Source organism: Labeo rohita, chromosome 17, assembly GCF_022985175.1.
Source record: "Labeo rohita strain BAU-BD-2019 chromosome 17, IGBB_LRoh.1.0, whole genome shotgun sequence".
NCBI classification, from domain to species: Eukaryota; Metazoa; Chordata; class Actinopteri; order Cypriniformes; family Cyprinidae; genus Labeo; species Labeo rohita.
In genome coordinates this window covers 26,848,457-26,863,849 of record NC_066885.1, presented here as the reverse complement: position 1 = coordinate 26,863,849, position 15,393 = coordinate 26,848,457, and the positions used below count along the sequence as shown (strand labels likewise).

At 35.7% G+C, this 15,393-nt stretch overlaps 2 protein-coding genes across 2 annotated transcripts; both read right to left on the bottom strand.

Annotated features, from left to right (window-relative positions):
* Positions 1-2,543: 2,543 nt before the first annotated feature.
* Positions 2,544-11,197, bottom strand: susd4 (sushi domain containing 4). The gene is made up of 9 exons (XM_051134289.1): positions 11,021-11,197; positions 10,428-10,592; positions 8,565-8,768; positions 6,784-6,957; positions 6,429-6,617; positions 5,878-6,069; positions 3,561-3,705; positions 3,096-3,481; positions 2,544-2,996 (listed from the first exon to the last, which is right to left on the bottom strand). Exons 2-9 carry the CDS (start codon positions 10,555-10,557, stop codon positions 2,959-2,961), a joined length of 1,458 nt encoding a protein of 485 aa, XP_050990246.1. The 5' UTR covers positions 10,558-10,592; positions 11,021-11,197; the 3' UTR covers positions 2,544-2,958.
* Positions 11,198-12,811: 1,614 nt separating this feature from the next.
* Positions 12,812-14,718, bottom strand: LOC127180240 (multiple epidermal growth factor-like domains protein 6). The gene has a single exon (XM_051134246.1). It carries the CDS (start codon positions 14,625-14,627, stop codon positions 13,602-13,604), a length of 1,026 nt encoding a protein of 341 aa, XP_050990203.1. The 5' UTR covers positions 14,628-14,718; the 3' UTR covers positions 12,812-13,601.
* Positions 14,719-15,393: the final 675 nt, after the last annotated feature.

Here is a 15,393-nt window from a genome sequence, read left to right as displayed (position 1 = left end):
CATATGCTGTGTGTGCGTGTGTGCGTGCGTGCGCGCACATGCCCCCTCCTCGTTTAATGTGCTTTTGTCATTTAATAACAGGATACCATATTCTTGCCATATACTATGTTATCTATGTAATATTCGCACTGTGTTCGCATTGGCTAAAAAAGCTACAATAATTTTTAACTTCGATGTATACATCTGGTACTGTATATAAAACTTGTTTCTGAAAAAAACAGCATCGTTGTCGATCGAAATTTAGTTTTATGCATAATTATTGTTATTATTATTATTATTATTATTTTTGTCAAAGCTGTTAGTAAAATCATTTATTACATTACCTTCAATTTATTTATTACATTTACATTTAATGAAACAGGTGTATAGTAGTAGTTAGGTAAGTTCCCACACAACATCAATAAAACGAATAAATCAAGAGCCGTCCATACTTGACAAATACACCTTAAGTTACATTTAATTACATTATGACGTTTGAGTGTTTTTTATTATTATTTAGTTATTTTAAAATATAATTTTATTTTGTTTTAGATAATTGCAGGATTATTTTCTATAGCGTTTTATGAAATTAAGAATTCCCAACTGAACACAAACTCATGTGTGACACCTAGTGGACAAACATATTTAAAAACTACCATTCAATGTCTACAGTTGAGGGCAAAAGTTGACATACACCTTGCAGAATCTGCTAAATGTTAATTATTTTAACCAAAATAAGAGGGATCATACAAAATTCATGTTATATTTATTTAGTCCTGACCTGGATAAGATATTTCACATAAAAGATGTTTACATATAAAAAATAATAGTTGAATTTATAAAAATGACCCTGTTCGAAAGTTTACATATGCTTGATTCTTAATGCTGTGTGGTTGCCTGAATGATCCACAGGGTTTTTTTTTTTTTTTTTTTTTTTTTTTTTAGTGATAGTTGTTTATGACTATCCCTTGTTTGTCCTGAATAGTTAAACTGCCTGCTGTTTTTCAAAAAAAACATTCAGGTCGCACAAATTCTTTGGTTTTTCAGTATTTTTGTGTATTTGAACCCTTTCCAACAATGACTGTATGATTTTGAGATCCATCTTTTCACACTGAGGACAACTGAGGGACTCATATGCAACTATTACAGAAGGTTCAAATGCTCACTGATGCTCCAGAAGGGAAAACAATGAGCCAGGGGTGTAAACATTTTAGCAGAATGAAGATGTGTACATGATTCGTATTCTGCCTAAATAGCTTTCATTTAGTACTGCCCTTCACAAGCTACAGAAAATACTTACATGTTTCCCAGATGACAAAATAAGTTAAATTTACCCTGATAAACAGTCGTTGGAAATACACAAAACATGCTGGAAAACCAAAGAATTTGTGGGACCTGAAGGATTTTTCTGAAGAACAGTGGGCAGTTTAACTGTTCAGGACAAACAAGACTCACAAACAACTATTACAAAAAAAAAAGAAAAAAAAAAAAAAATCATTCAGGTAACAACACAGTATTAAGAACCAAGTGTATGTGAACTTTTGAATGGGGTAATTTTTATAAATTCAACAAAAGGTAAATAATTAACATTTTGGATTCTGCAAGGTGTAAAATTTTTACCTCAGCTGTATCTATACTAAAAAAATACTACTGCAAAACGATTTTTTGTCCCTACTTCATGTAACATAAATAAATGCATCTGTTTTATGGCCAGTAACCATAAAGACTACATTTCTTTTTTATGTCATTTCACCATAATTATCAATAAACCATTAAAGAATTTAAAGTGTAACATTTTTCTTGTACAGATCTTATTCAGATTCTTTCTTGCTTATGATTGGCTGACTGCCATTACTGCACAACATTACTGTGTAATGTCTTTAGAAGAAAGTCTGTATCACACATGCATAAGCCACCTGTTGCGCTTCAATGACAGACAAGTTCAAAGTTGTCTCTTCAAGTTTATGACATTTCTCATATAATCCATCCATATGCAGTGATTCAGCCACATGAACTAGAAAGTGTTTAATATTCTGCGCTTACCACTATCCATTCTGTATTTCATCTGCCTCTAAGAAACTTAAATGTGAGTAAATATCCTTTTTTATCCACCCATGTTAGTACCATGTTTTTTAATCATTTAAAAAAAAGACACATTGAATGTATTGTTAAAGTTGTGTTCTCGCGTATTTGTGGTCTTTTAAAAGTAAGCTGACTCATAATTTAGCATATATGTAAGTTATTAACCAATATTTGCTAGGGATGGGACAATACTTCGATTCATGGATCGATTCTGAGATCTTCCGAATGCATCACCATTCTCTTTGGAATCGATTTTAACAGCAAATGACGCTCTAATCTATCCGCACACTCTAATCTAACCTTTGTTCGTTCGGCTGAGTAATGTAATTTCACCCAGAATGCTTTTATGATGCGAGATTATTGTAAACGCAACCCAACTGTGAACACCCATAGGACATCTGCTGTTCAATTGTACCTATAGTCTCATCCACAGGTACCCTGGATAAATGCACACTGAACTTAAATCATAATAAACTCCAATATAAAGTTAACATATTATTTATTTAAGAAATGTTCATCATTGTTACAGTCCATACCATTTGTAATCTGGCCACAATGCAGCGCAGTTGCCAAGTGAAAGTCGCAAAAAAAAAAAAAAAAAAAATTTTAGAATACTTCGATGCTATGTTTTGCAGGAAAGTCAAATTAACATAATATGCTATGGTCTAATGCATAGTTCGTTCATGAGCAGAATTGGGAGTTTATTTAAATTTCGATTCTTTTTTTTTATTGCCTATCCTTCCCTGGTGTGCTCTTCATTGAATATAATTGTGCAATGATTCCTTATGAGCAGTAATTTGGCCTCTGCAAGGTTGTTCAACAAAATCATGAGCAATGAAATAACTAACAGTGGAGTGAAACAATCTTAAGTGTCCCATTTTCAGTTAAAGGTAACAATCAGCAGTCTGCTTCACCATCCTCCACGAGAGGAATTTCTGGAAAATACAAAGCAATACATTGGTAAGTTATGTTACAAAAGATATGATATTCAGTGTGTGATACAACCACTAGGTGGCAGCAGCCGACAGCCTTACCATCTGCAATGTCTATGCTAGGGCTTGTGGAGGCGGTCTCCTCCATAGAAGTGATGGCATTGGTTTTCTCAGACATGTTATTCAGTCCACCAGCATGGGAGGAAGATGGCTGCATGCCTTGAAGACAGTCTGATGTTTCTGAGATGCTGTCGCAGGTCTCAGCCTCACCAGTGTCCAGCGGCACACCATTTTGACTCCCTGTATGCCCGGGATATGAAGGTGGGTTTTGTTCTTCTGAATGCTGTGAGCTCCCCAGACCAGCAGGGGGCGGATCGTTTGGGGGCTGACAGTAGGCCCCACTAACAGCCTCTTCATAAGAGGGAAGTGGTACAGCCACACCATCTACAACCAAGATGTTTGGATCTCGGCTCTCCTCTGGCTCTTCACTGAAGAAGAAAAATGTGTTTTAATAAGTACGTTAAGAGTAGAACAAACTACGTTGTATGACTATAAGGTTGGCTGTACCTTGGACTTTGCTGAGATTTGCATTTGAAGTGGAACATCTTGCCTGTGATCACCAAGAGCAAGGCTAGCAGCACGCTAGTGGCCGTACAAGCCACTACTTTCCATGTGGTTAGTAGAGAATCTTGAAAACCAGGCCAGGTTGTCTCTATGGGAATAAAGCTTTGCTTATTAACATGCATAGCCAAGTTTAAAGAGAGAGTACACCCAAAAAGGAAATTCTGTCATTAATTACTCACCCTCATGTCGTTCCAAACCTGTAAGACTTTCGTTCATCTTCAAAACAGCAATTAAGATATTTTTGATGAAACCCAGCTTTCTGACCGTGCATAGACAGCAATGGTACTACAACGTTGAAGGCCCAGAAAGGTAGTGAGGACATTGTTAAAATATTCCATGTGACGTCAGTAGTTCAAATACTTTTTGTGTGCAAAGAAAACAAAAATAATGATTTTATTCAACAACAACTTCTCTTTTGTGCCATTCTTCTACACACTGGGCCTTGAACGTGGTAGTTGCGTTGCTGTCTATGCAGGGTCTCGAAAGCTCCCGGATTTAATCAAAAACATCTTAATTTGTGTTCTAAAGATGAACGAAGGTCTTACAGGTTTAGAACAACATGAAGATGAGTAATCAATGACAGAATTTTCATTTTTGGGTGAACTGCCCCTTTAGCATTGCGTTCAGGATATGAATCTTAAAGGAGAAGTCCACTTCCAAAACAAAGATTCACATATAATGTACTCACCCCCTTGTCATCCAAGATGTTCATGTCTTTCTTTCTTCAGTCGTAAAGAAATTATGTTTTCTGAGTGAAATATTTCAGGATTTTTCTCCATATAATGGACTGATATGGTGCCCCGATTTTGAACTTCCAAAAATGCAGTTTAAATGCAGCTTCAAATGATCCCAAATGCGGTTGTAAATGATCCCAGCCGAGGAAGAAGGGTCTTATCTAGCGAAATTATTGGTTATTTTTATTTTAAAAATTCCATTTAAATCAGGGGTGCTCAACCCCATTCCTGGAGATATACCTTCATGCAGAGTTTAGTTCTGACCCTGATCAAACACACTTGTCTGTAATTATCAAGTGCTCCTTCAGATCCTAATTAGTTGGTTCAGGTGTGTTTGATCAGGGTTGGAGCTGAACTCTGCAGGAACGTAGATCTCCAGGAACAGGGCTGAGCACCCCTGATTTAAATACTTTTCAAAATCGGGGCACCATATCAGTCCATTATATAGAGAAAAATGCTGAAATGTTTTCCTCAAAAAACATAATTTCTTTACGACTGAAGAAAGAAAGACATGAACATCTTGGATGACAAGGGGGTGAGTACATTATATGTGAATCTTTGTTTTGAAAGTGGACTTCTTCTTTAACTGTTTTAATATGAGGTAATCAGATAAACATTGTTTACAAAACAGAATAATGTAAAATATTTGTAAGTATATACATATATAATCATTCTAATATACTGGTTTGCTGCTCAAGAAACATTATTATTAAAGTTACAAAGAGTTTGATATTTTTGTGATATGTTGTGATATGTTAACGTTTGCGGAACAAAGTTTAATAGGACAGATTTTATCTCTTTGACACATAAAAATTATTGAACAGTGTTCAATGTTCAATTTAATCCAATGTAATTGTGTATAGTGAGAGAGAGATAACATGATTGTGCAATAAAAAGTAAATAAGGTCAGTAAATAGGTCAGTTTTTATAGGTTCATTATGTGATACCAGTAAACAATGTTAATTAATATGTGACCCTGGACCACAAAACCAGTCTTAAGTTGCACAGGTATATTTGTAGCAACAGCCAAAAATACACTGTATGGGTCAAAATGATCGATTTTTCTTTTATGCCAAAAATCATTAGGATATTAAGTAAAGATCATGTTCCATTGAGATATTTTGAAAATGTCCTACTGTAAATATATCAAAACCTAATTTTGGATTAGTAATATGCATTGCTAACTTAATTTGGACAATTCTAAAGTTTATTGCACCTTCAGATTCCAGATTTTCAAATAGTTGTATCTCGGCCAAATATTGTCCTATCGTAACAAAATGTATACATCTCAATTTAAAAAAATTGACCCTTATGACTGGTTTTATCTCACGTTATGTATTAATTTACATAATATATGCATAATTAACTCAGACACGTCAATTTCCTATATTTCATAACTAACATTATTAAAAATGACTATTTCTCATTGCACATTCCTTGTGCTAATGTGCAAGGTTCAACTGACTATGATGTACCAAAGAAAAATGCTTGTAAACTTTTATTGAAACTGATGCAAATTGATTTACCATCTTTGATGCAGTAGAGCTGCATTTGCGGAAACCATTGTCCGTACTGGCAGGTGATGTATTTGTAATCATTCGCTAGAGAGTAGCCAGAATAACAGTAGTATTCTACGACCGTCCCATGGATGTATCGGTCACATGGTTGTGGGTGGCACATGTAATCTCCATGTTCCATCATCGGGGGTAAAGAGCATGCTGTAAAACATCAAAAAAAGAGAAAAAGACATCTTAATCAGATAACTCATTTCCTTTTCCTGAGTCCCAGACCACATCTTAGTATTTGTAGATTTTCAAATGTTTACATAAGGATTTTGAGATTTTACTTGTCTTTGATTAAGGGAACAAACTAAGACTATTAGCTATAAACCATAAGCTATTTTTCAGGGTCCAATTATAAAAAGTAAAATTCTATAATTCTAAAAGGTTTTTAATTAGATAATCTCTACAAGATAATATTATAGAATATAATAGTAAAGAAAAGAAAATATCATAATTATACAACTAGACCTTTAGAACTTATCTGTTGATTTTTTAAAATCAAAGCTGATATTCACCCTCAACATCAAGGCACCGGGGTGGCGTGTTCGACCAGATGAGGTTATACATGCATTCCAGAAATTCAGGTCCCTCCAACTTGTAACCAGGAAAACACTGATAGTGTACTACAGTTCCAACAGGCACAGAGAACTCTGTTTCTGAGATGTTCATGTAACTGTGTGGAGGTATCAGTGGCCGGAGGCAGCCTGTGGAGACAGAAGACAATGCATGAAACCCCTTTCCATCTGTAACTTAGATCTTTACTAGAGGATCACATGAAAATACAAGTCTGTGGTGTTGGATTATTGAATTATACTCAGTTACAAAGTAGATTTGTTTTGAATATTTGGCAAAAAATGGCTTGCATCAAACCTTGACAAGTTGGCTGATTATCCCATGTCCCATCGGCCTGACAGACTGATTCCATAGTTTCCGTGTCAGGGTATCGGATCTGAAATCCCTCATGACAGCTAATAATGAGGCTGTCGCCAGGCCTGTACGTTTTATTTGTGACATCAGCATCCTCGATGAATGGAGGAAGACAATCTTTGAATGATAGAGTAGCTACATAAATAAATGCTGCAACATTTTCATACAATTGTTAAAGAGTTAAAGAACTTTAAAGGGTTACTCAGCCGCAAAATGAAAATTTTCACCACCAGATACGTTTTCTCCGTTTATTTACGTTTTGATTCGAACGAAAACAGCGTATCCGCGTAGGCAGCTGACGTAGAACAGCGTACAAGAGACTTTAAGCAGCAGCCAGGGATGGAACGGCAACGGCATTCCGATGTCATATTGCGCGTTCACGACTTTTTGACGTTCTACTGTAGCCGTCTACTATGGGAGAACAGCTGGTTTGCCGTAGTCTTTACAACGTCACAGATTAGGTAGATAAATGTTATGTTTTATAGTTTATACCACTGTAATTCCATTAGTCTACAATTCTACCATTAGTCTTTAATTTAATCTGTGTCGATATGTTGTAAATTTAAGCTAATTTTAACGTTTTTTTTCATTTGTACAAATATGTCTGCTGTTAGCAACAGCACCTCAGGTAGCACTAAGACTTGAGATGATGTGAAATGAACAATGTAAGTATTGCCTAAACATCATCCTCATAATCCATAATTTGTACTTAAATGAATGCCGCTTTGCGCCGTCTTGTTTACGGTTGCTTAATTATTTTTACGTTCTCAGCTACGCGGTGTAACAGCTTACTTCCGGTCATCGTAGCCGTTCCTTTGGAAGCTGTTGCTTAAAGTACCTAACTCTTGGCGCTACGGAGACGAACTGTTGAATGAAGTCATTGTTTTTGTTTTCTTTCCGTACAAAAGTATTCTCGTAGCTTCGTAAAATTATAGTTGAACCGCTGATGGAAGATAGACTATTTTGACAACGTGTTTCATACTTTTCTGGGCCTTGACAGTGGTATTTACTTGGCAATCAATGGGACAGTCACAAATTTCCCGTTTTTCATCCAAAATATCTTAAATTGTCTTACGAAGACGAACGAAGCTTATATGGGTTTGGAACGACATGGGGTAAGTGGATGATGACAACATTTTCATTTTGGGATGGAGTTAACCCTTTAACCTCTTAACTGTGAAAATGCACTATTCAAACTTAAATTGTTGTAATTCATGAATGTTTTAGAATAAAGACATAAGGTTAAGTTGATATCATAAAAACTGAGGTTCCTGATTTTGTTTAGGCATTATACCAAAAATAGCCACAGACTGACACCTAAACTCCATTGAATTTTATGCATTTTGATCAGATTTATACATTTCCGTCACAATGTTACTTTATCCACCAGATATGGAACCTTGGGACTTGAGACCTTTCCAATGATATGTGTTTTGTCAAGATTAGAAAACATTTTGAGTATAATATATTGTAATACATTTTGTAGTATGACTCTTAACATGCCTACTAGGGGGAGGAGCCTGCTAAAAGGTATTAAGGTACACTCTTAGAAATAAAGATACAAAAGCTGTCACTGGAATGGTAAAAGTACATATTAGCACTTAAAGTGTACATATTGTAATAGGTACAAAAGTGTATCTTTTGAAAAGGTACCGAACCAGTGACAGCTTTTGTAATGCTAGCGGGATACTGACAGTTAAAAGGTTAAGATTCGGCAGCCTCACCTTCTGAAAGGCACACTGGTTTAAGGCTTGGTTTCCAGCCTACCGATCCATTATGGAAGCGCGTGCAGACAATCTTGGCTGGCCCCTTTAAGCTATAACCATCCACACATGAGAACCTGGCCACTGAGTTTTCAAAAAACACACCAGTGCTTGGAGTTCTGATTCCATGTTCAGGAACACCAGGATCCTTGCAGAACTGCTCCACTGAAAATGCACAGGAAAGAACCAAATCATGCATTGAAGCAAAGAAGACATCTTATGGTTGTGCCTATATAGTTCTTTGTTCCATGTCTCTCAAAACCTTAAAGGGAAAGTTCACCCAAAAATGAAAATTCTGTCAATAAATACTCACCCTCAATCCGTTCATTCAAAAAACCTTCATCCATCTTCAGAATACAAATTAAGATATTTTTGATGAAATCTGAGAGCTTTCTGACCCTGTATAGACAACAACGCAACTGACACGTTCAAAGCCCATAAAATAGTCCATGTGACTTAAGTGGTTCAACCGTAATTTTATTAAGCTACAAGAATATTTTCTGTGTGCAAAGAAAGCAAAAATAATGACTTAATAAAGAAGAAGTTGCTGAATTAAAGTTTTTTGTGCACAAAATATATTCTCGCAGCTTAATAAAATTATGGTTATTGATGTCCTTGTTACCCTTGAACGTGGTAGTTGTGTGGGTCTAAAAGCTCTCAAAATATCATAAAAAATATCTTAATTTGTTTTCTGAAGATGAACAAAGGTCTTACGGGTTTAGAATGATGTGAGGGTGAGTAATTAATGGCAGAATTTTCATTTTTGGGTGAACTATCCCTTTAAAAACATGTCTATACTGTATGGGCCAAAGACGAGACTCCCAATTTTGGCGACTGCATTAAATTAAATTTACAAGAGTGATTTTAAATACACAGAATGCATATTAAATGCAAGTAAAGTGTCTACTTTAATGTTTCAAATAACTTTTGTGAAAATAAAATGTCAAAATATGAGTGAAATAATTGTAATAACTGTAAATCATGGTAGAAATGTAAGATAGTCATTACTATCATACCCCCACTGAGCATTTAAAATGGTAAAAATACAGGGAAAAAATTTAAACAAATATAGAAAATGCTTATTTTAATTATTTGAACTTCTACAAGTATGAAAAACAGAAAGTTCCCAGCCTAGTCATTCATGGTGATTCTGCTTATTCAGATTCTGTAATTATTCAGGTTCAGATTCTGTAATTTAACATGCATTATGATTACATAATCAATCATAAAATGGTAATTAGTTTTTTTTACTTTCTTCCAATGGTTATTGTTTCTTAAAATTGTTTCCTTCTTATCCTGTTTCTACAATAGTCTTGCAACTACTATCACCTCAGGAGGGTGGTGAGCGCATGTTAGTGATGTCACCGGTTCCTCATTTCTGTTGGGTGAAACTGTTACAACTCAGCAGTGTTACAACACTCACTGTCTCTTCAACATCACACTCAGTATAGCATTTTCTTTCTACGTGGGAAAACACTTTTCTGCTGAGATGTTCGCTTTACTCACTGTTAGAGAAATGTCACCTTCATAAAACGTTATTATAACCAGGAGGATTTTAGGGCCTAGATGATGTCTGGAGTTTTATGATTGTGGTTCTTGCTTGTTTTGACTATTCTGCTTAGTCACGACCAAAGGTTATTCCATATACAACATACAGCTGTAAAGCAGCGTCGTCATGTCATAGAAAAACTGTTATGGCATCACATAACAGAACCTCTAATGAGGATGATTGGCCAGGGGCTTTAGCCAATTTTAGCCCCGTACATTTAGCATATTCCCAAATCCTTATCAGTTGTAATTGCCGTCTTTATCCAGATGTCTTACCTACTGTGTTATCCGGGAAGGCGGTGACCAGAAAAGGAGGGAGGAGGAGGATAATCGAGAAAACAATCTGGCCGTAGACAGGATGTCCAAACGCAGATTTCTTGCCTTCTTTATCACCATGATGAAACATCTTTCACTCAATAAAATTCATCGGGTCACAATGCTCTGAAATTATGATGACAACGACAAACAGCTAGGTAAAACGTGAAAATATTAAATCTATTGGGATTGCATCATGGATTTTCAGCCCTGCAGAATCTCCTCGCCGACGCGCAGAACATGATGACCAGTAAATCCCCATATCAATTCCTAAATACCAGAATAGTCTTTTCGGCAACGCGTGTATCACATATCCAGCACGCATTATTATGCATTATTCAAATGTCTTCAGCAGATCAGAATAAGCTCACGCAACATAACGATGCTGTCTAAATGTACGATGATCAAGATGATGATGAAAAATGCGTCATACGCGTCACTGGTCTACCTTACCCGGTTGGAAACCAAGGTCTACTGACGCTATACTGCTGTTTTAAAAATAGTGCTCGCTGTTTTCTGACGATTTCACACAGACGATTTCTTCTGAAACCTACCCAGTGATGCTGTGCACTGATAATCAGTTGTGACGGAGTTTCTGTCTCTCCCTCAGCAGACAGTCGAGCTGATCTTGATATCCAAGTGGAAAAATAACGTTACTTCGGCTGTAGATTAGTTCTTCTCTGGAAACTAGAAAATGTGTTGAAAGCAAAATTACCCGGCCTATATATCTCGTGATGTGTAGATGAGTTATTTTTCAGGTCAAAGTACTAGTGGAGTACTATAAAATGAGTAACAAGGAAGAGATGATAAACTGAACAAGTATTTGACAAACTTGCATGGAATTATGAGTCTCTGAAATCAAAAAGTTGCTGTAAATAGTGTCCACCAGCTTCTGTAAGTACTTATTCTCATGGACTAAACCAGATTTGCCAGTACTTGCAAGTCCTCATACATTTCTGGGAGGACACATTACACCTGGGTTTTCACTGCAAGGATGATCAACTGTCTGTCCCGTCTCCCTGTAGTACTGTCTTAGACCTCTTACATTACAGACATTGCAGTTTGCTCCTCTGGCCACATCTGCACAGACCCATGAGCATCTTTCTTCTGTTGTTTTTTGGAGTCTGAAGAAAGGTCTCTTTAATCTCCTAAATTATTATGTCTGTGACATGTTGCCTGTAAACTGCTGCATGAAAAACATGGTTTAAACTCGTTTCAATAAAGATATGTCTAAAACTTATTTGGAATTTACACAATGTCAAACTAGTTTCCTAATAAAAAATGCCTACCAGAATTTCATAACCACAACAAAGTGTTAGTCAGGGGTGCAGTTTATTTTCGTTTTCGTGCTGTAAACAGACATCTGATGATGTAACCACTGAAACAGAATGGATCGTTGGCAAACATAACTGTCATTATTTATTAGTGAATTAGAAAAGTATATATCACAGACATATCTAGTTGTAAACGCCATCAAGATTGTAAAAACAATTGTGTTTTGCAGCAGATCAACCTTAAAATCTTTTCACTGAAGAATTCCTGTAATAAAATGACATCTCTTTTATTTATGGTACACACTATAACAATATAAAACAGTTGTTAGCATAGATGTCCCTAAAAAACGTATCCCATAATTTATTTAAAATATGTTTATTTGATACTAAGTATACTTCAAATCCGTTAACATATTTATTGACTTATCACTTAAGACTTACTGATATGAAATTATAATTAAACTTTATTTGGAGTACTTCTTTGTTGCACAATGCACATTTCTTGATATTATGCCTAAAATGTGTTTTAATGTCACTGTTGTATGATCTCTGTGTAATATCTGTCTTTAAATGCAAGATATTTGAAGTTTGACCTCAGCACTATGTCCGCAAAGTTAAAGTGCAATTCTAATTTACCAGACTTTAAATATACCAGTTTAGTATGCCAAAAGTGCAGGGTATTTTTTATTAAGCAGATAAGTATGTAATTGTGGTATACTTACCATAAAATAAATGTGTTTCAAATATTAGTATTTTTATTCCACTAGGTGTTAAGCAAATTTCAATACTTGGTAATGTACTCCAGAGCAGTTTAGGTAAACAAAGCTGTTATATGCATTTATTCAGATGGAATAATCTTGTCAGATATCCAGGAATACATCTGGAAGATATATGTAGGCTAAAATATGGGAACATGCAGAAATTCAGGCTGAAGATCTGCTTGTGTGTTCGTTTTACAAATTACTTCATATCAAAGTGTTTTTGAAACCTCTCTAATGGAAAAAATACTCCCATAGCATCAGTTATTATTTTAAACATCTCACAGCTGACGACAAGTGCAGCAAAATCATCTTGAAAAAAAAAAACAAGAAAGAAAGAAAGAAAGAAGAAAGAAAGAGTGAAACACCCAACATCCTGCACAGAAAACATTTGGCCTAAAGAAGCAGCATCATAGAGTGCCCAGCCCACATCCATTTCCACATGGTCTATTACACTGCTAATAATTCTTACAGAGCAATACTGCCAGATCAGTTTTGAAAACAATTTTTCAATACATTTTTTTTTTAGTTTTCAATTTTTAACATAACAGAAGTTTTGGCTATATTAAGATGTTTACAGTCATTCCAAGTCTAATTCTTCACAGAATGTATACAGTAACAAACATATAACTTGATGTGTACACAGAGGCATTACCACTGGCTTTTATAAAAAAAAAAAAATAAATAAAAATAAAAAAAAAAGAAAGAAGAAAGAAAGAGTGAAACACCCAACATCCTGCACAGAAAACATTTGGCCTAAAGAAGCAGCATCATAGAGTGCCCAGCCCACATCCATTTCCACATGGTCTATTACACTGCTAATAATTCTTACAGAGCAATACTGCCAGATCAGTTTTGAAAACAATTTTTCAATACCTTTTTTTTTTAGTTTTCAATTTTTAACATAACAGAAGTTTTGGCTATATTAAGATGTTTATATTTGTTTATATGATGTTTATATAAGATGTCATTCCAAGTCTAATTCTTCACAGAATGTATACAGTAACAAACATATAACTTGATGTGTACACAGAGGCATTACCACTGGCTTTTATAAAAAATAAAAAATAAATAAATAAATACTGTTATGTAGCAATAATCATTTACTTTGATACACTTTTTTGAAACTCGTCATAATCTGGTGGATTGCATTCTTGTACAGTTGCTTTACGACCGCGCAAATAATGCACGAGTACTAATAGAGCCAAAAGAGCCACTACTAGGAATATGATCACGCCAGCGTACTCTCCTGGGGTCGACAGTGCCCCTCTTGCTATATAGTTCGGTGACGGTGTCAATACTTGACCACTGTATAGACTAGGATAAAGAGTGCATTCAGTTCCATTAACGACGATGAATGGTTCAAAGCAAGCACATTTATAACCTCCCAAAGTATTTATGCACTTGTGTGCGCAACCGTGATTTGATTCACATTCATCTATATCTTCGCAGGTTTGGTCACTTCTAACAAAACCTGCCGGACACCAACACGCCGACCCGCTTCTCATACATAACGCCTCACAAGGTGTCCTTGCGCAAAAGAAATCACAGCGGCGTGGATCTCGTACATTTGGACGGAATCGTTCTCTACATGAACACCTATATCCAGCGTCTATATGAGTACATGTATGTTCACACGGCGCAAACACACAATGCCAATCATCCAGAATGTCCGCACTTCCTTTGCAAAGATCCCCTTTAAAGTCCTCACACAAAAATCCATCCAGTCTGTCCGTGCATGGTCTCGGCGTCCGCTTTCCGTCGCTGGAGACAGACACACAGAGCGGAACGCACGACGTGTCTTCGGTCTCCAAATTGGTAAATTCCGTATTCCAATAGCCTTCGCCTAATATGCTCGCGTTACACTTGCCGCTTGGGAGATAGAGTCCGGTCCAAAAGTGCCCGATCAGGTTATTAAGAAGATAGTCGACAACTTCATTTGATGCATTCGACTGGATAGATAACTGGCCGCCCTGTTCTCTGCAATTTTGTTGAGCCGTTTGAAAGTCCGCTGGCTTTTGGTAAACGTTTGCACAATATTTTAGATTTCTTGAACAAGCACAGCTATATGCCATTCCAGCGCAAGACAAAATTAACATAAACAAAATCGTTTCTTTATGAGAATCCATCCTATTGTGATTTCAAGATGTACAGCAACTTGAGCTGCATGAGAATACAGTGTTCAAAGCTTTAAATATGTATACCTTTTGAAACCCCATTCCGGAGATTAAGGTCAACACGGGAAGGAAACTCCGCCTGAGGAAGCCAAGAAATACTCCAGAATGACTGGTCAGAGTTTGTGCGATAATGTACTGCGGGCACATTATCCGCGCTTCGTAAAAGTGCGGTCACGCCATCTCCGCTTAAATTTCTTTTGCGCGCCTATATAGATATTTACATAAAAATATGAAAAAACATAAAAATATGAAATCAAATTCCAACAGATTATTGTTCTTCATCTCCCCATCTATCACTGTGGTGATTTTCAAGTTGTTTTACTGTATCATTTTTTAAATAATTGCATACCAAAGTCAAGACAAATGCTATTTATTACCTTACTGTATCACATATTTTAAAAATGAATAGAAACAAAAAATCAAATTGTTCTCTGCAAATTCCTCCATAATCTTGTTCTGTGTCTCCTAAAATACCACTGACATAATTTTCATGCTGTTTTACTGTATCATTTTTTAATAATTTCATACCAAAGTCAAGACAAATGCTATTTACATTGCTGTATTGACATTTTAAAAATTCATGAAAATATAAAATAAAATTGTTTTCTGAAAACGCCAACAGATCATGATTTTCATGCTGTTTAACTGTTTCATTCTTTTATAATTGCATACCAGATCTGGACCAATACTATTTAATATTGCTATATAAAGACAGGTT

Bases quoted from the DNA above. Each gene is read 5' to 3' on its own strand.
- susd4 (XM_051134289.1), bottom strand. From the start codon at position 10,557: ATGTTTCATCATGGTGATAAAGAAGGCAAGAAATCTGCGTTTGGACAT. The intron at 3,706-5,877 runs GTAAATCAATTT...TTATTCCCATAG, and splicing joins GCTCTACTGCATCAAAGATG to AGACAACCTGGCCTGGTTTT. The intron at 3,482-3,560 runs GTACAGCCAACC...TTTCTTCTTCAG, and splicing joins AAATCTCAGCAAAGTCCAAG to TGAAGAGCCAGAGGAGAGCC.
- LOC127180240 (XM_051134246.1), bottom strand. From the start codon at position 14,627: ATGGATTCTCATAAAGAAACGATTTTGTTTATGTTAATTTTGTCTTGC.